This window comes from Carassius auratus, unplaced genomic scaffold (genome assembly GCF_003368295.1).
Source record: "Carassius auratus strain Wakin unplaced genomic scaffold, ASM336829v1 scaf_tig00215205, whole genome shotgun sequence".
NCBI lineage: Eukaryota > Metazoa > Chordata > Actinopteri > Cypriniformes > Cyprinidae > Carassius > Carassius auratus.
Window position 1 is genome coordinate 1,103,855 of NW_020527982.1, and position 23,759 is coordinate 1,127,613.

The 23,759-nt window shown below is 37.3% G+C and overlaps 2 protein-coding genes across 4 annotated transcripts in view; one reads left to right on the forward strand and one right to left on the reverse strand.

Annotated features, from left to right (window-relative positions):
* Positions 1-5,697, reverse strand: part of LOC113093911 (kazrin-A-like) — a 31,878-nt gene extending 26,181 nt beyond the window's left edge. The window contains exon 1 of one of the 2 annotated variants that reach the window (XM_026259492.1): positions 5,208-5,236. Coding sequence is in view for 1 of the 2 variants with exons in the window: in XM_026259488.1 (XP_026115273.1) it covers positions 5,208-5,388 (181 nt within the window). In the remaining variant the exon portion in view is untranslated. Of the gene's footprint in view, positions 1-5,207 lie in introns of both variants that reach the window. The other variant, XM_026259488.1, reaches the window with a different exon arrangement.
* Positions 5,698-15,604: 9,907 nt separating this feature from the next.
* On the forward strand, positions 15,605-23,238 carry LOC113093952 (endochitinase A-like). Of its 2 annotated transcripts, XM_026259566.1 has the most exons (5): positions 15,605-15,863; positions 20,763-21,143; positions 21,310-21,415; positions 21,750-21,798; positions 22,247-23,238. In XM_026259566.1, exons 1-5 carry the CDS (start codon positions 15,797-15,799, stop codon positions 22,265-22,267), a joined length of 624 nt encoding a protein of 207 aa, XP_026115351.1. In that variant the 5' UTR covers positions 15,605-15,796; the 3' UTR covers positions 22,268-23,238. The 2 variants fall into 2 exon arrangements, with proteins under 2 accessions (XP_026115351.1, XP_026115352.1); XM_026259567.1 differs by lacking the exon at positions 21,750-21,798 and having other exon boundaries at positions 15,606-15,863.
* The last annotated feature ends 521 nt before the right edge of the window (positions 23,239-23,759 follow it).

The window sequence follows — 23,759 nt, forward strand, 5'->3', positions numbered from 1 at the left end:
ACGATAAAAGAGTCACAATAAAAGAGCTCAAACTAAAACGGCATCCTGGCACACCAAATTCATTTTAATCTAATGTTTGCTTTTGTTAACACAAAAGGTTAGGTTTTGGTTAGGTTTAGGGCTTAGTGTAGATGGTAAAGTACATTAAAAGTGACCTACCCATATTTTTCCCCCAAAAAATATATTTTCTATAAATGTAATGCCACATACAGATTCATGGCACACACAAAAAATACATTCATGACTGGTAGATTCTTAATTCACCCTTGGCAGGTAAAACATTCTTTTCAGATTTTGACTGCTGTGATTTATTATGTTTGAATACAGCCACACACACAGATTCATGCAATGTGACTCATACAGAGATCAGACGAACTGTAATGCTCTTGAGGAGTAAACAGCCTCAATCAAGGGCATTAGAGCAGCAGCGGGACATGCAGATGTCAGGTGACCTGAACACTTTCTGAACAGTGATAGCCAAACATCACCAACACAGCGGGAAAGATTTATGATTACAGATTTCATCAGTTCAGCACAAAGGTGGGTACCTGTCGAGGGGAAATGAAGGAAAAAGACAAGGAGAGAAAAAGCAGAAGGGTACAGAGAGAAAGTAAAGAAGAAAAAAATTGCTACTGGACCTGCATGTCTGAGATTCTCATTGCTCAATGGATGCCTACGGCAGAGTACACTGCAGCAAAATATAACATTTCCTCAATTTGTGGTCTCATGACAGACTGTAGCTTTCATAAAACTCCCCTTTAAAAACAACAGATTCTAAGCTTTCTACGATGCAGCGTGTGGATACCTGTAAAATCCTTCATATTAAACCAGCAACAAGCAATAATATTCTAGGTAGCTGTTGCACTGTATATACATATAAGTTTTTTAATAGACAGCAGCGTAACTATTTAGTGATAATGATGAAAATTAAGATAACTGAAAATAATGATTAAGTTTCATTCAAAAAATATTTTTCATTAATATATCAATGTTTCTTGCGGACACCTTGATATAAAAGTGTTTTTTTTTTCAGGAGTCTTATGAATAGAAACTCTTAAAACATCTGAAAAAATTAGATATCTGTAAACTTCTCTTCAAAAAAAAAAAAGAAAGAGCAAGTCAGTCATGTTTTTCATAAGCACACTTACATTCAGACTGCGTGTTTTGTTGTTCAACGATTTGAAAACAAGTGAGTCACAATCACTGGTGTGGTAAGAGGGAGTGAACATCAGCAAGATCATCAGAAAATAGAGTAAGGCACCATTATCAGTAAAATAAAAATGAGTCTGCATTATTCAAGAGAATACAGGCCTATGTCGGCATGAAATAAAATGTCACTCCTTTCTAAATGCATGCTATAGATTTATTGTGATCAGTTCATCATGTTTTTATTGACGTAGTATAATGTCTAATCAAATCATCATAACTGTACCGTAAGGTGAAAATGACAGACTTCTCTGTGTTGACATATCTATGACTTTTCCAATCATTTAGCCATCTGTATATATTTTTGAATCCATTATATTCTGATGTAACTCATGAAATGAACGAAAAGATTTGTCGATACTTCCTTTTCTTCATGACTTTAAATCACTATCATTTCAGAAAGGAGCCGGAATCAAAGCAGGTGCAACCTCCGTCAGCACCATCAGGACATCAAGCAGGATCAAATAAAGTGAGCGAATTAGGTATCATGGATTAGCTGAGAGCACATCCTACTCATATGTCTAATAATATTAAATTAAAACGTAGTCCGGAACTGTCTATAACTTGATAGTGGTGATTTAGTCTGACCTTTAATGCTGCTTTAGTGCCATTTAAAGCCTTACGTCTTAAATTATGGTGATTCCTTTTGATCCAAGCATGGAAGTGGTCTTTTTGAGTGAGCGGAGCTCTTGCCTACTTCAATCCAGAGGCTTGATGTGGATATACATCGAGATGTTTCATCTATTGCCTTGCATTTAAATTAGGCAGTTCACATGTCTGAGAGATCAGGATCAGGACTGCATTCTGCCGGCTCCCATCACATCGCGCTCTCACATATACAAAACACGTTTATAAACACACTTGCTGAGATACAAACAGCTGGATTTATTTTGAATGCTAATAACAGGCAGAAAAACACATGGAACATAATCAAAATCTGAAGAGCTAATGACCCGCTTAATAGCTCATAAAGTATGGATGAACTAAAAGCATTGATCAGCTGGAGTGTTTCTGAGTGTATATGGAGAGAAAGGAGAAAAGCTTTTAGCTGCATTATCAGTCCTCCCCTTTGTGATGTCATAATGAGAGGAGATTGCCTAGCAACCCACACTGCTGCCTAGAGACAGACAGATAGGGAATTTGAACTTGAACAGCCCCATGACATAATCTAAGATGAACACAAGCTCACCTGTATGGAGCCAGTCTTCTCTTGGTATTGTCTCTTAAGACTTACTAAAGAAGAGCAGTTACTTTGTTAGTGATTTAGCCTAACTAATTAGCTCATTCTCAAGTGTAATTCCCATAAACAGAAATAACCAGCCTTTTTCATACCAGCCAACATTGTTAACATCTAAACAATTATGCCGCCAGGCCATTAAAGCAATTTAGAAACATCAGCATCACACAAGTCAAATATATGGGCAAGTGCACTTAAGACCCTTTGTTTTCAGAATTTCATTAAAACCCATAGTTAATTTAGATACTATGCCATAATTGGGAAATGAACTACAAGTGGACAAGGCTGTGTGTGTGTTTATTTGTATGCGTTTAGTGTGTCATTCATTAGCAGCGGCTCTTTGTAGGACCATCTGCACTGCTGCTCTCTCTTCCAAGAGATAAACAAGCACTGTTCTCATCTACACCGACAGGCTATGTCTGGGCGCATGTGTCCGTGTGATTTTCCATCTTGATATGTAATTTTTTTGTCAAAACGCACATCCTGCATTCTGACAAGTGTCAAAATCCAACAACAAAGTCCCAGATTAGCTGAAAACAGCTTGGCCAGACTGAAACACTGAATCTTAACTGGCGCTAGCAATGTCAAGGTCATAGGTTTGATTCCCAGGGCATACATGTAATGATCAAATATATAGCAATTCTAAATCACTTTGGATAAAAGTGCCTGCCAAATGCATAAATGAACATAATACGTATAACATAATATGTATAACATATATAATATATATAATTGCCTCAAGTGACTTGGCAAGCCAAACTCAAGGCCGAAAAGTGCCATTCCTGGAGTGGATGTGGGACATTAGACACGAGATCGCAATCTGCTGAGCTCTCAATGAAGTGCTGAATGAAATCAGAGTGAGCCTCACAGTGATTCTCTGAGTGTTGGGATTCATCGGCAGTTAGGAGATGGATTTCTAATGAGAAATGATGAGGAACAGAAAAATTACTGTTCTTTCCACATGCTTTTTTATGCAATTATATAGCAGTAATGTATGTAATGCATAATGTACAGTTAGCCGGCATCGTCACAAAACGAACATCCTGTAATGTATATCCTGAAGGGGCTTGTTTTGCAATATCACTGCTGAATTTACATAATTCCACTTGTTATACAACTGCTTACCAAATAAATAAAGAGTTATGATACAGCTTCTTGGCATATACATGGGTCATATATACAGTTTAGTAATCAATGTACAAAATGAACACCACAACTGACCAATCAAGTAGCCCTATGATAAGTGCACACTGTAAAAATGATCCTGTTAAATTTAAGCAAAAACACAGGAGCTGTGTTTGCCAGACATTCAAAGTTAAAAATACCACACAAATGTTTCTGGTATTACAATAAGGCATACTGGGGCCTGTATATTTTACAACTTATATTTTACTACTATTTAAAAAAATATATAATCATATGTGATGTGTCATGCAGGGACTACTTGGAATGTCCATTTTATCACATCCTAGATTATACATTAATTTATAGTTTTTACTTACGAAACCATGAATTTGAAAGTATTTTACAATAAAATTGCATCTGATGTCGGTCCATTTACAGTTTTACAGTAACTAACTAACACTCAATTAACAGGATTTTACTGTAGAATTTTTTTGTGAAAATCACATTTTTTGGATTGGATTTGTGTTGATCAAAAACACAACCTTCTATGATTATCTAAGAACAGAAGTTCAAATTGATGGCAATGTGTTTTTACAGTGAAGCAAAGCTTCGCTGTCACTTCAGGGAAACATCTAGTTCATCAGCAATTATATGAGATTGTTGAGTAATTATGGAAATCACAATCCTGATCATCATTGTGACCTTAAGCAAAGCATACAACCCCAGGGTGGCTTTGGCATTCAGTAGGTTGCTTTGGATAAAATGCATATGTTAAATGTTATAACCCAAACAAGAGTCTCCACTCCACCCAGTGAGCACAGGTGGATCAGAAACAGAGATTCACTCTGAACACCCTAGAGACTTAAACCAAAGCCATCCTAAACTACACCACGCAGCTTAGAGACAATCACAAGACTGACCAATCAATCAATGGCGGCGGCTACAACAGCACACAGAACAGCAGGAGAGCCATACTGTCTCTTCTGTAGTGTGCTACACTTAGTCTGACAGCATTAATGGAAAATGAAATGGAGGACCATTTCCTGAAACACGAGCTATGCTCGATTACATTACTTGGGTTCTCTGTAAAACAGTTTATCTACTGGAGACAGACAGTCTTGTTCAAGCAAGGAGCAGACCTAAAATACCAGCCAAACTGAGAAAAAACAGAATGTCCAAAAATTGGGGCCAGATTTGCACTGCAATTAATTTTTCTGGTATTGGTCATGTATTGTAACATTTTATAATATCTACCCATTTGTTTTGACACTACCATTTCAATGAACAGAATTAATTGATGCTAGACTTGACTGCCATCAAAAGGTAAAACGGTCACTGAAAACCAATTACACTGGGGGAAATAGCCTACAGTATGTCTTACAATAACAAGAAGTTGATTTCTGATGCTGATCTAAAAAATGCTGATGAATATAAACACTCTTTCTCTTAATTAAATAGAAACATAAGCATTCTGACACTTTCACACAAAAACATATTGCCCTGAAACACACCAGCTGTCAGAAGAAACCCTAACCCACTGAATGAATCGAAGGAAGAGTGAGAGTTCTGCCATTCACTCGAAGGGCACACAGGTAAGTGATATATGAGCGGTCACAGACTCCCAGGTGCGGTTCCTTACCGTGATGGTTCTGTTGTTGCTGCTGATGTTCCCGCGGTTCGCCCGGTTCTTCCAGCTCGCCGAGTTCCGCCAGTGTGTGGCCGGTGGCTGTCAGCTCCGCGCGCAGGTTCGCCACCTCCTGCTTCGCGCACTGTATCGCGCCATCGATCCGCTCTGCAAGCTGCTTATTTTCGTCCATCATTCTCCTGATCTTCGCCTGCGGGGAGAATCCACTGAACCCACGGAGAGAGTCATTTTGCCTGCTGCATCATAAGCTCACTAAAATCCCATTCTGTCTATGTCCTGTATTTTATAAAGGCAGAAATCCCCCAAAGTCCACAAGGTGAGAAAATATATTTAGAGTCCCATACTGTCTAATGTTCGGATGGGGCTCTCAGAAAGAAAGATAGACAGTGAGACGCAGAGACTTTAAAGAGAGAATAAAACAGCGTGCTAGACTTTCCGCGCGCACTCTCGTGGAGAGAGTTCAACTCACCACCAGAGACTCCGATCGGCTCTTTAAACGGACTGTACCATTCTGAGAACGAAAAGAGGAGGGCACCTGTCGAAAGGACTGTGCCATTTGCATCTTAAACGTATTTATTTAAACATTGTTTTAAGGAAATAAGTTAGTAAATAAACTTTTTTTTAAGACAACACTCGCTTAATAGTTATCTTTTAAATAATCGTTGATATAATATTATTATTTAATTTTATCTCTCATTTTTAGTTTAAAATATAGGTCTGTTTAACACAGAGTGAATTCAAACAGTATCTGTTTGCTTTTCTTTTTGTAGGCTACCAGTCTACACTTCTGAAGGTCAAATTTGGAAAATGTCTTCATAAATATAAAGTAAAACATATAGAAAACCTACTTATGAGGATATCTGAAGTGTTCTTAGCTGTTTGAAAGGTTCATAAATCTGCCAAATGCTGCTTTGCTTTCAATCTAATAAGCAGGACTCTGTGAGGGTTAAAGTGTAAGATATGGTAAATATCATTATCTTAATGTGAAAAATATTGTTTCTGTGAGACGCAGTTGAGACCGTAATATAACTTCTAACTTCTGTGACTTGTGTGACACTCATCCTTGCTCTTTCATAAATTTTTCATACTTCTCCCACACACATTTAGGTTTATTTTGTATAGATATATATTTTTTTTAATGTCAAGCCAGGTATGAATTAATAGATTGTATCTATGAAGCAGAAGAGATAATGTTGACACATTCAAAGTTTTCGTGAGACATAGACTGGTATTCATGTGAAAGGAAGAGAAAGAGCATATGTATCGTTTCAGTGTGCCCACTCAAATTCTTCACTTCAATCATCTCTGAGATGGCAGAATAGTGTGGTTTTGGAAGAATGGCATGAATGTGTGTGTGTAAGGATGTTCAAGTGCTTGTATTGTGAACCAGGGCCAAGCTAAATAAAGGACTCATTTCAAAAATCCCCTTTCTTCTAAATAGGGGAGGCTTCTTCTTCATTCCTCTGTATAAACAAAATGATTCTTGAATGTGAGTTTCATGACTGCGGTCTGTCCTGTCATATCTGGGTGGATTCACAGTAGATCATCTGCTTATTCTCTCTTTCATGTGAATCATGTTGTAATGTTAAACTCAATGAGACTTGGCTTAAAAGATTTCTGACCACACCCAAATGCAGAAACAATCCGAAAACATCCTCTTTACATGCATCGCCATCTTTAAGTTGTTCCAGTGGGATGCCTGTTCAATATTATCTGCTTTTAAGGTGCTGTTACATTTACGATTGCTCAGTGAAATTGGATGAAATTCAGTCATTTTATTACGAATCTGCAAAATCGTGAGTTTAACATGTTTTCCCTATGCAGATTTCACATCAGGTTTAATTTGGTCATGTGAATTTGCTGTACTGAACAAAAACTTTAGAATAACGTATGTGTGAGCTGTGCTTCATGCATCACTATAATGACAGTGGAAAATAAACCTTTTCTTGCCACAAAATTTATCTTAATGTGTTCAGTTTATCAAAAAACATTGTAGAGACTATACTGTATACACTGTGCAGTATTCAGTACATGCAATGAGACAGTATTTCATTCCAAGTCAATTTTTTCTGGGTTTATTTTGTCCCACGTTCCTGACCAATGCCTTCACTGACCACACTAGGATGCACAATGCTGACCACCAACTATAAGTACCTGCTGATCATGGATGAGTTCATAAATCAAGCAGAAAAACACTAGCATTAAAGAAAATGACAGTAACCTGTAAATGCAGGTGAGCAACATACTGTGTGAAATATAGCACATGCATTCAGCTTGTATTTTGGAGCGGGTGACAACACCTCCCTCGGTTTATGACATCACTTCCTCCAGGCTGCTGTCAGAGCGGTGTGAGAGTGTGACATTCAGCCGTCTCCCTCAATGTGTTTATTGTCAGTCACAAACAACACTGAAAATCCCTTGTGGAGGGACTTTTTCCAATGACCTTTCCAGTTCTTGAACAACTGCAACACAACATTCTGGCATCATTTACTCACCCTTATGTCATTCCAAACCTGCAAGAGGAACACAAAAGAAGAGATTTTGAAGAATGTTGATAACCAAAATGTTTTGATTACCATTGACATTATGGTTATTAAAAAAACAATGAGACATTTTTTAAATATATTTTGTGTTCACACATAAAGTCATATTGGTTTGGAATTATGAGGGTGAGTGACGAAATGACATTTTTGAGGAACCTATCCCTTTAAATACTTTCAAATCACAGAACCGGGCCTTTAAAATCTCTCATCCAGCAGCTACTTTACTGATATGAAGAATCCTCACTATTTAAGAAACAGAGTTTTTCCATCATGCTAATTTTAATTACTGCTTTCCAGCTTGGCTGTAATGAGATTTAAGAGGAAGACTGAGATCCCATTTTTCATATTTACACTTTTGGTCTAATCTCCACTGGTTTTCTTTGTCTTCTTCTCTCTATGCCCCTCTGAGTCTTCCTCTCCCCTTGTCCTTTGCCCTCTCTCTTTCTCTCCGTCTCTCTCTCTCCGCTCTGCTGAGCAGGAAAATGAGGAAAGGAGAGACAATTAATGTAGCTCTTGCACATCCAGACACAATAGACCAGCCAGACCCTCTCTCTCTCTCACACACACACACACACACACCTATGGAGACACTTACTAAGGATCTAGTCTGATCTCAAACTGACTCTCAAACCTTAAACACAAACCTCACACATATGCGTGCAACCACTAAAACAATTTGTTGTAGTGTTTGAAGCACTCATCCAAGCTGGGCTCATCACCATGGTAACAGCCGGCCCTCTAATGTCAATCAGGTGTTTCTTTAGTGACCGTGTGTCTTTGATTGGTGGGAGGCTTTCTGAGATATCGGAAGCAGATGGCATTATGGGATACATTAGTCATTTGTGACATGTGGCTGGGCCTTTGCAAGCTGACCAGTGTGTGTGTGTGTGTGTGTGGTGAGTTAGGCTTGATGAGGAATGGCAAATTGACCCTTGCAGACCCTCTCAGTCCCCCAGGGACTCACTGGTGAGATTAGTCTGGAACCTGCTTGGTCCGTCTATTCCTGATTCATACTGAGGGTTATCAATGTGTAGCGCAAGGTTTGAATCTGCAAGGTTTTTAATCATCAAGTTATGATAAACCTTGTAACCCTATTAAAAGCTCACACAAAAAAATGTGTTTATGTGTGAGGCAAAAGCATGAGATGTGAGCGTGTGCTTCGGGTTATTAAAAATCGCAGGAAGAAGAAAGGAACATGGCAGCAACATTATCATTTCCAGCCCCCCTAGGCCTTGAGTGGCAGGGCGGCTGATGGATCTCTGGTCTGGGGAAGAGGGGGGAGGTTTCGGCTCATCAGGGGTTGATTCGGTCCGGAGGAGCAGATGGGACAGGGAAATTGTCTGTCCAACCACACACACAACAAACACAAACACATACTCACACCTACACTGGAACACATTCACACTGACCATCACTAACATTTCTTGAGAATTTTATAGATTATGAAGAAAACTATACTATTTTGTGTAAATTAATTAAATAACAAACACAAGTAAAATGAGCCATTTCAAATGCTACAAGTTAATATAGGCATTAATATCATAACAGTAAAAATAAAGGATATTTATTTTGAGATTTGCTAACCATTTAAGATTAAAGAATGTAAGCTACACAATTTAATATCCTATAGATATTGAATTGAGTAAACTGTGAACTGCAAAGTTTATTATCATATATATATATATAAGAGTCTTGGCAAGGTTGAGTTGAAGGTGATGGTCCCTCAACTAAAAAAAAAAGTCTTTCTTTCAAAAAAAATATTAAACAGTAGTGTGTATATTGAGTAGAAATGAAAAACTGTAAAGCAGAAGCAGTATATAAAGGAACATGATTGGCTGTACCTGTGTATTGAGCTGCAGGTGTGTCATGCGTGTCATGGCTCTCTGAAGTGCTTCTTATTGATAAGCAGCTATATCTGCTCTTCATCTCCCAGATTGTGCCTCCACTCACACAATGGAACCTGACCCTCTGCAGAAGCACAAGCATATGCACGTTCAAACACAGTTAAAGGGAAGCCATAATATAATAAATGGCAGTATTAACACTGATAGTCCCTGAGTGATCGCTGTTTTCCATTTTGATGGAGTCGAAGTTAATTAGGATTAAAACTCTGTTTAATTTAATGAGTTTTAAATTAAGATACAGTTAAATGAGGAGCACATCTAGGCCAGTAGCAGAATCTCCTTGTCACAAGGAGATTGTGAATTCTTAAAGGGACAGTTCATTCCAAAAATACAATTATTTCATTATTTACTGACCTCTTTATGTTCCAAATACTTGACATTTTAAGCGGAACACAAAATATAAATTTAAAAAGTTTAATTAATATAATTAAAATTGATTCTGAATGCTTTTTCATCATATTCTACATTGATTTTGGATGAAAATATAAGAATTTTGTGAAATGGAATTAAACATAGTAAAACTCAAAATAATTTATATCTTATTATTGATATTATTAATTTAAATAATATTTATCTGATTAGATTTATTTAAAAAAAATACTTAACTTTGATAACCATAAAATTGCTGAGTCAATGTATTGCTAAAAACATATTAAGTGTTTTCCATTCACACTTTTTATTACATTTTTAATACTTCACAATTTTTTTCATAATTCATAATATGCCAGTCAATTACAGATTATTCAGCTCAGTGGATGACAATGTTTCTGAAATACTTAAACACTGAAATGTATGTGTCTGTGAAGGCATTAATAAATTAGTCAAAATAGGACCTGCTCATATTAATACCACTGAACTCAAGACAAATACACACAATGACAGGCAGTAATATTTCTCAGAATATAAAATGAAAGACTTCAAATATAAATCTAAATTGTACAACAGTTCACAGGTCAGGATTTATCACACCCATCCTCTGAATCGTTCAGAGATCAGTTCATAAATATTCAGACAGACATTATTGCTTTTGGAGTCATCTTTCTCCCACAACCCTTCACTGTCATCCTCCATCTGTCTTTTATATCTCAAAGTGGATCTGAACCTGAACACATACATAAATATCTAATAAAAACAGCCAAATAGGGAGAAAGTCTTTCTCTTTCAAGACCAATTTAAAAGATAAATTTTAAAGGAATATCTTAATTCTATTGTGTCTGTATGGTTTACAAACTACTACAGCGCTCTAGGCATTTCATTAGCTGATGACAGATGCTTAAGTGAAATTATACCACTTATCTTCTAGAGTACTTTAATAGATGCATGTTGATTAATCTAAACGGTGCTGACAGGGAGGCAGAACCTGATTTTACCAAGTGAGACATGTTCCTGGGACAACATCTTTGTTGACCCTGGAACATCATTGTGATTAACCAATCAGATTTGAAGAACCAGTTTATAGATTTTGTGAAGTTTACGCTTACAATCACTGTTAGGTGCTTGTACATCAGTGTCATTCATCTATCATTTCCTCTGATTTTGAGGATCACTCATGGTTAAGGTTAGGTTTAGGTGTGGGGATATGGTCAAGACTACATTTTTTGAGTAAAATGTTGTTCCAGGGCCATCAAAATATGTTGACCTAGGAACACATCTAACTCAGCAATATCAGGACGTGCGACAGGGAGGAGGATGAAATGAATGTCACTGAATGCTAGTATGAGCTACATCTGTCAAAGAGACTATAAACAAGAAGAAGATTGGTTCAGAGCAAAGGCGTCTTAGTATTTCTAACATCAGATGTGTAAGTCTGCTGAAATAGACATGCTAGACAACCAAGACTGACTTTGGCTGTCAGTCCTAATCTTTGTGAACATTACTAATTTTAACTTCACCATCACTGAAAAAAACAAAAAAACAAAACAAAAAAAAAACAGATCAAATACTGCTATTAAACAATACTGTTCATGTGTGTGATTGTAGACTTTGCAAGTATTCAGTGGTAAATACATGGTGTCTATATGGGTCTGTAAGGTTACACTGAGTATCTATGTCGCCCTCTAATGGTCATATGTCACTGAACAAGAGCAAACCAAGAGCAAAGAGCGATCATACAGGATTCTTCCATATACTACAATCAATAATATACTGCCTATTACAATTAATCATCTAGCAGTCAGACATCATAATGCAGTCAGAAAAAGTGAAATATAAGGTAGCAAAATACATAACCATACAGACAGAAAGACATACTACACAGTTTTTTCCATATTTTCACATCATGAAACCAAAATTCGATTTACTGTATAATGTTGTAAAGCTGAAAAATGGCAATGTTCTCTCACATTTAATTCCTGCAGAAACATCTTAATTGAATTCTCACGTCAAGTGTCAAGAGGGACGTTAAAACAGCAGCGAAGAGATTTATGACACATTTTGAAAAAGAGTGAGAAAGTGATAGACTTCTCACACATCACAGACTCTAAAAACTCATCTCCATCTTGTATAGCCTGGGGGTGATTAAGTATTCAGCAAAGTTTCATTTCTTTTAAGGTGGTTTAATATGTTACATATAGTCACCCGTTACAGCCAAATTGGTGTTCATCTGTTTAACTAAAAATATAAAATAGTATGTATTATTATTGCTAGACATATTTAATTATCTACATTATTTTACACCAGCGGAAATCATTTAAAGAGACAGATTAGTTAGATTAGGTGTTTTACTGCATTTGAAACCATCTTGAAACCAAGTCTTTCTGTGCTCAAGTGTGTGAGTATTTGTCAGAGAGTACACATTGGTGTCTGGCAGACTAAATAAAGCTTTTGATATAATGAGAGCTGAAACCAAAGGTCAGAGAACTGAAGCATCTCTCTCCCTATCTCTCTGTTCTTTGGAGATCCACAAAAAACGTCCTGCTGTGTTGCATTTAAATGATCTGAAGTGAAGTGAGGATCCTTGCGATATGTCATGTTTAACTGCTGCCCTCTCGTCACTGCACGGCTGGGCGTTCGAGTACATCTGGATAGAAGGCCCTGTCACTGCAGCAAAAAATGTATCCAAGAGGCTTCTGCTGAAGTGTTCCTGCTGCGCTCAGGGGTAAAAGCCTGCAGGGTAAACGAGTGGAGTGAAGGCAGCCAGGCGAATGAGTGTGCTGACATCCAAAATCTACAGAGAGTAAAGAAACCACAGTCTTGGAAAGACAAAGTGTGTGTGTGGAATAATCTGCTTCAACATTTGTAGTCACAAAGTCGAAGAAGACCACAGAAAAGCTGAGAAAGTCTCTCTCTCTCTCTCTCTCTCTCTCTCTCTCTCTCTCTCTCTCACACACACACACACACACAAACAAACACACATAAACAAAAAGCAATCAAATAAAACAGCAAATATCTCTGTTTTTCACCCTGTTTCTAATTCTTTCTTTTTCTCAGGCTAATTTGATTGTATCTATGAAGGCTTTAAGGGTTAGTTCACCCAAATATTAAAATGATGTCATTAATGACTCACCATTCCAAACCCGTGAGACCTCCGTTCATCTTCGGACACAGTTTAAGATATTTTAGTTTTAGTCAGATAGCTTTCTGTCCCTCCATTGAGTGTGCACGGTATACTGTCCATGTCCAGAAAGGTAAGAAAAACATCATCAAAGTAGTCCATGTGACATCAGAGGGTCAGTTTACCTTTCTGGAGATGGACAGTATACCATACACACATTTTCAATGGAGGGACTGAGAGCTTTTGGACTAAATCTAAAATATCTTAAACTGTGTCCGAAGATGAACAGAGGTCTCACGGGTTTGGAACGACATGAGGGTGAGTCATTAATTACATAATTTTCATTTTTGGGTGAACTAACCCTTTAAGGCCATGCTTAAAGGGATAGTTCACCCAAAAATGAAACTTTCGGTCATCCTTTACTTACCCTTATGTTGTTCCAAACCTGTACAAGTTGCTTTTTTATGTTGAACATAAAATAATATATTTTGAAGATTGCTGGTAATCAAACAGCTGGCGGCTCCCATTGACTTTCATAGCAGGAAAATAAATACAATGGAAGACAATGGGAACCACAAACTGTTTGGTTACCAGCAATCTTCAAAATATTTTATGTTTAACGTAAGAAAGCAACTCATACAGGTTTGCAATGACATGAGGGTGAGTAAATGATGACAGAATTTAAATTTTTGGGTGAACTATCCCTTTAAATAAAAATCACCATGTCCAAACAGCATCTCAAGCTGTGAACAAATCCTAATAAGCTAAAATACTAATAAGCTATTGATTATATGTTCATGCTCCCTAATTTTAAAAATAATAATACAAAACCTTAACTGACTTATCTTTCCTTTTACTTAGGTGCCCTCCTCCTGGGGTCTTATGTGTAATGTGTGTAGCCTATTGTCTCTTGGTCTTTTACATTTTGATGAGGTGAACCCATTTGAATAAGTTGAAAGAATGTCTTTCAAATACTTCAGGGTCGTTCCTGTTATGCAGTACCTTTTGAACTTTCTAAGAGAGATTAATGTTGCATACTAAGAGTTTAGCATAAGAGATACTTATAAGAGTCAAACTATTGATATTAACTTCTGTCGTTTTATCTAAAATGATGGTATGCTTTGACGGTGACACGACAACGAATACCACAGATCATCAAAGAAAATATCAAATCCATTGCTAATGCCAGTGCAGCTGTTTCCCCACCAGGATTATGTAACTTCCTGCCACTTCATGTCATCATGGAAGAAGCTTTTGGTTTTTAAAGGGACATTACAAACAATTAGAAAATTAGGAATGTGATATTGAGGACATGGGAAAACCTATACAATTTGTTAAATCATGTTTTTGGCACATGACACATTTTCACTAGAGGAATGGAAAACATGAAGAAAAAGCATATTTAAAATTCACTCGGTTCACCTAACTGTAATACTGCAGTCTAATAAAAGTAATTTACCATCTTTAAGACTTTAAGACCATCTTTTACTTTATATACAATATTTTACATCACATATAGGCATGAAAATGTATCAAATAACAGGAATGAACCTACACAACTTTACATGTTCTGTTATTAAAATCCATATAACTACACTCAGTCTTGTACATGTACATGTTCTGTGTGGTCTTGTTGTTGATGTGTGAGTGTGGATGTGGCTGCTGTCAGACAGAAGGAACATTGTGCTCCTGTAATTACACTAATTGGCCACTAGATGGCAGCATAAAATGGCAGCATTCACGCCCAGCAAATGCCTCACAGGCCATTTCAAACTTTTTTAACGGTTTAAAATAATTCGGTGTCAAGTTTTCCCCCCTCAAATTCTTCGGAATCATAAACCAATGTGCTGCAGGATTTTGCTTAGGACCCGTGGCAGTAGACGACTCTCATTTTCAGGGATAAAATAAGCAATCTGTCCAAAATTACATCCTAAATTCACAAATTCCCATAATCCAATAAACCTTTAGTCAGGGTGTGCACCATATTTATATTTATATTTATTTTTAGACAATTTTTTTTACACAACATGGCTATGAAGGCCATACAATCAGTCTGTAGAATAGGCTGTATGTCTTAAGACACATCTTATTTTCAGAAAAATTTTGGAAAGGCATGTATTCAGTAGGCTACTACAGTAGGCAACAAACCATTGCTCAATCTGTCTAGCAATCGCAGCCCTGTTTATAATCACATAAGATTAAATATAGTATTACAAACCTATTCCATAAGATTGATTTTTTGTTTATTTATTATTATTATGTTTTTTAATTTTAAGGAAAAAAATGCAATGGTCAAAATAAAAAAAAATCAAGGAAAAAATGAATATAAAAAGGTGATTTTGGGGCTGTTTGGGAGAGAGATTGAGAGAGAGTTAGTTTAAGGCATAAGGGGCAGGACCACCTACTCTAACACCAATGCCCAACCCCCTCACCCTCTGAAGACACACTAATACACATTTACTCTCTCTCACTTTGGCTCTCAGTCCCTCTGTCCAGACTGCTGCTTCAGACCTCACCGCCCTTTTCCATTTAAACCAACTTTAAGCCACACTTCTGAGCGTGTGAGCCAGCATTTCATCCACAGCCTGCTGTACTTTCAGGAGTCTCTTAATTTGTTAAAGTTTTAGTTGAAGAAAATTGACCATGATGAGGATCATCCTGCTGTTACTGGTCACCCTGGCAGGGCCTTTCTCTTCCTTTACCCAAGCAAGTAAGTAAACATCCATACAGGGTGCTCTACTTTCTTTCAAACTCTCTGGCCATTCTCTCCATCTGTTTCCAACCATATCTTTCATTCATTTCAGCACAGGTCCACTAAATGATGTTTGTTCTCTTTTAATGTGTGTTTTGCTTTAAATGATTTGAAATGATTTTATTGTATGTATATATATATATATATATATATATATATATATATATATATATATATATATATATATATATATATATATATATATATATATACATACATAAATTTACGTATATAGTTAAATTAAATGAAAGTATGTAAATCTATGTATGATGTTTCAGTGCATTCTGTTCATGAATCAACATTAGCCAGACATCCAAGCATGTGCTGATACAGTGTTTCTCTCATGTGGACCTAGTGCTGGGAAAATTATGTAATGGTGCAATGAGTGTTATGCTGTTAATATACCTGCTTTGAGTTAGTCAGCACTGATCTATTTCTCGGTTTCTCCCTGTTTCTTTCACTCTGGGCAGGGTTACATGTGTATTAATAGAGCCAACTCTATATTTAAGGGAAGCATTTGAGCATTTAGTACACAGGCTGGTTACGTCTGAGGGCAGAGCAGGCCTGAGAGAGAGAGAGAGAGAGAGAGAGACGCCCCATAGGCACTTATTTTGTAGGTCTTTCTTTCCCTCTCTTCACCCCCCTTCACTTGTAACCATCTTTGGCGGGGTATGAAGCTTTCACCCCTCTCAGAGATGGGTTGCATGTGGGTTATTTTTAAACTGATGCCTCTGACTCACTGCTCAGGGTCAGTTACAGCCCTCTAAACATCACATTAAAATGCTCAGCAAGTTTCAAACTTCGGAAAACTTCTCTCCCTGCTGTCAGAGGAGAGCATCAACGCACACTCTTCCTCTCCAGACTTCCTTCTGTCTCTCGTATTCTTTTTCCTGCTGCCGTTTGTCTCCCTTTCTTCCCGTTTTCCCAGTCTGATGGTGCCACTCCCTGTTCTAAAAGTGGGGCAGACAGTTAAACGCTTCTACTCCATACTCTCTCTTTTTTTAGTATGCAGTTTCATTTATACAGTTATTTTGAGGAATAGATTAATGTTTGTGTTGTTTTGTGAACTTTTTACCTTTTCAGATCTCTCAGTCAGTCTGTTATGTGTTGTGTGTGTTATGAATAGAGTAGTGGTAAACTGACACGTGAGCACATCAAGGTATTGGGTGTACTGACTGTTAATACATGAACCCTGAAACTCTCTGAGGGTCTCTGACTACCACAGACTCAGCCCAAGAGCTCAGTTAATAGGTTATGCTCAATCTTTAGCTCACTACAACTCAAAATAAATGAAATCCAGTCCGAATCAGCTCCTGGAAGTGCTGTCTAATAGAGAATAACCTGAACTGACGTTCTTGTGCTTCATTTGAATTAATTCCATACAACACAAGGAAAATTATCTTCATAATCCAAATTCACTCTTCAATTATATTGAAATAATTGAAATAACTTAAAATAATTATTAATAAAGGTGCATTAAGCAATTTCTGAGAAATGCTGCTGATATTTGAAATCACCAAAACAAACACGCCTCTAGCCAAAAGTATTGCACCTCTATCTTGCCTCCACCCCAAATTTTAATTTAAGGAACATGCTATGAAGAACTCAGGCTCCTCCCCCATCACCACTGGACACGCCCCTTACTGGTGATTGGCTACAAGTGTGTTTTGGGGCTCAGTCTGATCCACTTTCGTTTCTCAGAAATCGCTTACTGCACCTTTACTACAAATAAAGCTGAAATAAAATAAAATATAATTATTCGATGGAAAATCTGAATTAAAAATGTTGCTTTGGGAACTAGTCTTAAATATAAATCAACTTCACAAATGTTCTCGAGTTTGGTTGTGAAGAATTTAGATTTGTGGGGAGTTCAAGTAAATATCGATACAGTTTCGTCTCCCTCGGGTCTGGACTCTTACGTCCTGTATTTAGATAAGCATGTGCGTGTTAGTCTGAGATATCTTGTTCCCTGGAGACTGTGAGTGTGAGAGCCTAAGTATATGTGTGTTGCTCTAGTGATAAGAGTGATTTTTCACTTGCTCTGTCCTCTACTGTCCACTCATGGCATACCTTGTGATGTGTTTATATGTTTGTAGGAGTAAATTAGCCTTAATGAGATGTTCTTCACTTGTTCTTCCTGAACTAAACCATTCCAGCTTCATACTCCCACGCAGCATGCACACACACCCTACACACACACATGCTGAAGGAGTAGATCGAGATTAGTCAGAGTGATTAATTAGGGTAAAGGGAGATGTCTATCTTTCCTGTCCATAACCTGGGAAAACAGTTCTGTCTCCCTGTTTAACAGACACCCTATACTGGCCTCTTGTGCCTATTTCCCTTGTTCTCTGCTCTTTTTCTCTTTATTTGTCTCTCCTTTTCTTTGTTTTTCCCTTTTATGGCTTTGGTTTTGTCAGGAAACTGCTTCAGGCTTGGTCATAGATTTGAATTTGATCATCTGATGGTAAGGCTTTCAATGACACACACATACCCGCTCTATTTTCGTGGGTTTTGACTCATTGCAGTCAAGCAACAGCTGTTTCTCAATCAAGGCATTTGGTGGTCTGATATTCTTTATTTACCACTGCCGATCCGTGATGTACTGTTGCAAGTTTCCATTTTGTATCCATCTTATTTTTTCAATGCAGAAGAAATTTCCTGTGAATGTTCAAGACTTCCTCTTCATTGGGTAAACATCTACAGTTGGATCCACCTTATTTTTCAGTGCAAAACGTGTGAGACTTTCAGTTCATTAGACACAATAGGTCAACAAGAATAATAAAATGCAGTAAACGGTAAAACTATTTGCGCTAGAGTTTATATTAAAAAGTTTGTTCATGTTTTAATACTGCTAAAATAACTGGATGTGACAGACACCAGAAGTCTTGCATGCTTTAGGTAAAAATGGCTGCGCTTTTTCTTCTTACATTAAAAATAATGTGGATATTTTGTCCAGGTAACCAAACCAACACTACTGTCATGTCACTTTCACTATAATACAAATGCAACTGGCACCATCTTGGATCTCATTTGTGGAATGTAGTGAAAATGATCACTACATAATTAATAACTGTACTATTTTTGTAGTGTTTGTCATGCCCAAGTGGACTATTTCCACTTAGAAGCTTAAGATAATATACAGGTAACATAATGTGTGGCCTTTATAAGTATCAATCTCCCAGTTTGGGTTTATTTACCAATAATGAGCGACTGACTGTACATTATTCTTCACATAACTGACTGCTACAATCACTGGCCATGCTGCTGAGTACAACTCAGAGAACGAGAGGGAGAGAACAGCCAGTTCCTTCTCCATGCTCCACTCCTCCCATCACATCGTGTGTATTTATGTGAGTGTGTGTGGTAGTGGCTGGACGGGAAGAGAGCCATATTTAGAACTAATTGTTGGGGTCTCACACATAATGAGCTGATTGTTAGCAGCAGTCGGCGAGAACATTAATATGAACACACAAACCGACACTTACACACAAACACACAATGTGTGACAATGTGATCTCTGACCGCACCCCACCCTTAAATATGTTTTACTGTATTGCTTGATTGTGGGACTATGAAAAGCAGCAGTTTCCTTTTTTTACTGCCACTTATAGTTAAATTATTTTCTCCTCTCACATAAAAGTTCTTAACTTCTTTTAATGTTTTATTTTGGGAGTCCACTTAATTAAGTTATGTAAATGTGAGTTTCAAATAACAAAGTGAGGGGAAACCTCATTATTAGGGACAGTTATAAGGGATATTTCATCCAAAAATGAACATGCTGTCAATTCCTCACATACTCATTTACTCATGTTGTTCCAAACCCGTATAACTTTCTTTCTTCTGTTGATTACAAAAAGACACATTTCCATGCAGTTACAATGAGTGAAAAACAACGTTCACTCAGAAAGTCCTAGTACTATAGAAACAGCAAGTATGGCTATTCGTGTGATATTGCACACACAAACACACACACACACACACACACACACTCAATGTACACTGTAATTTGTCATATATTTTCATTATAAAAAGAAGGCCCTTTAGAAGAAAAAAAAATCCCATTTAGGGTTCTAGAGGAGAATGACAGTCACATGGGTTTGAAACGACTCATCCTCATGACTAGGCTATAATGACACATTTTCATTTGGGTGAAGAACTCTTTAAATTCCAAACTACTGAAGGACTAAAACATTAATTTGATATTCACCCAGAACTGATGATGCACGCTGAGTTTGAGGTGGTGTTATTGTAAAGGGAGGTTTCCCTCAGATCGCCAAGAGAAAGTCTCTCAAATGGAGTCCATCTGGCTTAGACACAGCACAGATCTGAGATGATTTTTTGCTGGGTCTCTAATGGTTGCTGAGGTAATTGTGAGTGATGCAGAAATATCTAAGATCAGCCCCTGAGGAAACATGCCATTTTTGCCAGTCTTTTTCCCAAGTGCTTTAATTCCTTCTGTGCAGTCATTGCCGGCTCCACAACGGAAGTGAGACAATTAGTCGGGCTGAAGGTGTGACGTAGAAAGGATGTGATCTTAAGTTAGGCCGAATACTCAGGACATGACTTTCCCTGTTGCGAGAGAGGCAGAATGTTTTTGTACGTAAATGTCTTGAGCGAATGTGTAATGTGTGTGTTTACTGGGCTGATGGAAAAGGCTGGAATGTTCTCGCTATTAATGGCAGGCCATGAGAAAATTCGGACTTACCCATCCAATATAACCAAAACTTGTTGCAAACGGCATCAGTGTCACCGGAATTTCTCAATTTTCCTCCAACTCTCTCCTCTTATCTTGAAATATAACATATAAGGGTTTCTAGTGTAAGATTTTTACGAACATTTTTATTGTTTTACCAGGTACTCTGGTGATGTCAACAGATGTTACTTCAGCTACAGAACCAAATCTTGTCTCAGATCAGTCTGATTTCACACCCAAAACAGAGGGATCAGCTACCCAAGCTGCGGTCTCAACGCCAACGCCTGCTCCTGAGGCTACAAAAACAGCGTCGTCAACAGAAGTGGTGCCAGTGATTTCCACAACTCCACCAGTGATACAATCAGAAGCCTCATCAGGAACAACAGCCCCAACAGATACAGCAAATTCAACAGAAGCTGGACCTAAAGAGACGCCCAGCCCTGAATCCTCTACTCTCATTCAAGAGTCTGGAAGAGTAACTTTGAAAGCCGCAGAAACAGAAACTCCATCAGAGTTTACAGATGTAAAGGTGGAGGATGAAGGTTAGAAATAGAGTATACTTACAGGCACAGAGTGTAAATGCAGTGAGAGTAAAGGTCTGGTTAGACCAAGTTTTTTTTTTTTTTTTATCATTAGTCATCTGGAAATTTTTTTCTTTACAAGGATAGCAATGATATCATTTCTCTGTGTTGATTTTCCTCATTTCAGCTATGGGCACAGGACAGTTGGTGGGGATCGTCTTTGGCGCTTTGATCGCGGTGATTGTTGTCATTGTTGTAATCATCTTGGTAGCCAAAAGAAAGGGCCAATACTCGTAAGTACTTATATTATATTATATAGGAAATTAAATAACATTTTCAAGGTTAAAGTATTTTTCATAAATATATTAGGAGATTAGTGCAAAAAAATAAAAATGTGTCATTTTTACTTCCTTTCATGCCATTCCAAACCTATAAGATCTTCTTTCTTCATTCAGTAATTAAAAAATGTCTGTTTTTGGCCCATAGAATGAAAGTCAATGGTGGCCAACATTGTATTGATACTGATGAGTGACAGATGTTGCTGGCTGCTTTAAAAATGTGTTTTGTATATATATATGTTTGAGGTGAAATTTTGCATGCTAATAGGAACTGGTTTCTACATTGTAGGACTACAAAGAAACAAAAGCGTCAGAAACAAGAGAGCATCTTGATCTGTGTAACTGTCTTACTGTTTCATTGATAACCCAGATAAATTAGTGTAATTGCTTATAAAATGTTAAACATGTTAGAGGTTAACAAAACTATGCTGCAACTCCAAGTAATCTTCCACAAATGTCAAACCAAATGGCAAATATCATAGAAAAATCACACTGCAAATATACAATTTTTAAATGGAGATTCAGCACAGTGCTGTTCGTGCTATCTAATGATCTAAACTAGAAAACTTTACACATTTTGTGAGTGTGTCTGGCTCATTACTGAATCAGACTCATGAACAAAACTCATAAATGCAATATAAATGTTAAATAACCTATTTAATGTATATTGTAATGTACTGTGATTTTTTCTTTGTTTATCTTTGTCTGTTATATGGATAAAACAGATTTGTGTCTGATGCTGATGTATTTGTGCTAAACTGCTTTTCCTCTTTCCTGCTTTTCAAGCCCCTGAAAAGAAAGGCCTGACAGGAAGAAAAGAAGAAGTTTGGGAAGTTCTGAACTATTGTTCTGAGGTTAAAAACAATGCAAGCAGCACTCTCACCACCCATCCAGGACTTACACGGGGCGCAGGAGAGTGCCCCATCCCCTTTCCCATTGAAAAGATGCCCTCCCCTTTTTTTGTCCTCCTAAAATCCTCAATTATCTCTCACCAGTGGGAGTTACAGTATCTTTTTTTTGAAAATGCATATTAATATAAAAGGAGATGAATTAATATGTTTGTTAAGGGCCCAATAAACAAAAAACAAAGAAACAGCTGCCCAGGTAAGCAAAGGCTTGAATGTTTTTTTATTCCACTGAGTATCACGTACAGAAAAAAAAAAACTAATAGAAAAGGATTCATTTTCAATATTTATCTCACATATTTTATTACGTTTTTTTGAAGTGCATTAATACGGAGTGACTTGACTGTGTTGTTCTTAACTGTCACCCATTCCAAAAGTGACATCACTTCCTCTGGAACACATCTTTTATTGTGGGTTCCAATCAGCTTAGCTCCAGCGCACAGCTGCTATTGGCATGTATCTCTAAAATTCTGATGTTGCTCAGCCTGGACTATATCATTTTAACAGCATACAGACATTTTGCGTGGTAGTTGTTTTTGTATTTCTTTTTGTCAGTGTTAGGGTTTGTGTTTCTTACCGACGTTCAAGAGTGTTGCTATCCTGGGCTTTGCTTTAAGAGATCAGTGCAATGAATGATGAAGAAGAAGTTTAATATTTAGAAGACACTGCAACTGTTTGCAACGATATTTGTGTTTTTTTTTTCTTCTTGCCAGATTCCTCTTTATATCCCGTTACTCCATGACTGCATTTTCCCATTTGATGTCAGAATCCAGTTAAAGCCGAGTGTTTGTCTTTGTATTTTGAGGGTGGTGTTATTTTTTTCTTATTGTTGAATCGGTTTAAATAAAAAAGTTCTAAAGTATGTTGCACTTCCATATTGTGTTGTTGTGGATCCCAGATTACATTGTCTGTTTATCGGTGTTTACTTTTTCAGCCCCTTTCAATCAGCATTCCAGCTTCTCACACAAATTTCCGCCCATGTTTGTGTCTCTTTCTCACACAAACACACACCCGCACATTCCCTCTCTCTGTCTCTCTAATCCCTTAGGTTATAAAGACTGTAAAAGACAAGGGAGAGCGAGGAAGAGCTGATGAATAAAGGCTATGTACTTAAGTGATATCTCTGGTTAAGTGGAGTAAATAACACAAGAGTCCCAAACAGCTGCCCCCAAAACGTATTTGGACATTTAGACTTTCATTTGGAAGTGGATCATAAAAAAGTGTTTTCTTTCCATACATTTTTCAAGTAGCTGTACTTTATCAGATTATTTTTATTTTTGAAGATGATTTTACTTCTCCGTTTCAGATTTCAAATGTTTCACTTCACTAATAATGCGCACGTGTTTTTATTAAGGTCGGCATGAAATGAAAATTCAACTATTTTGTAAACATAT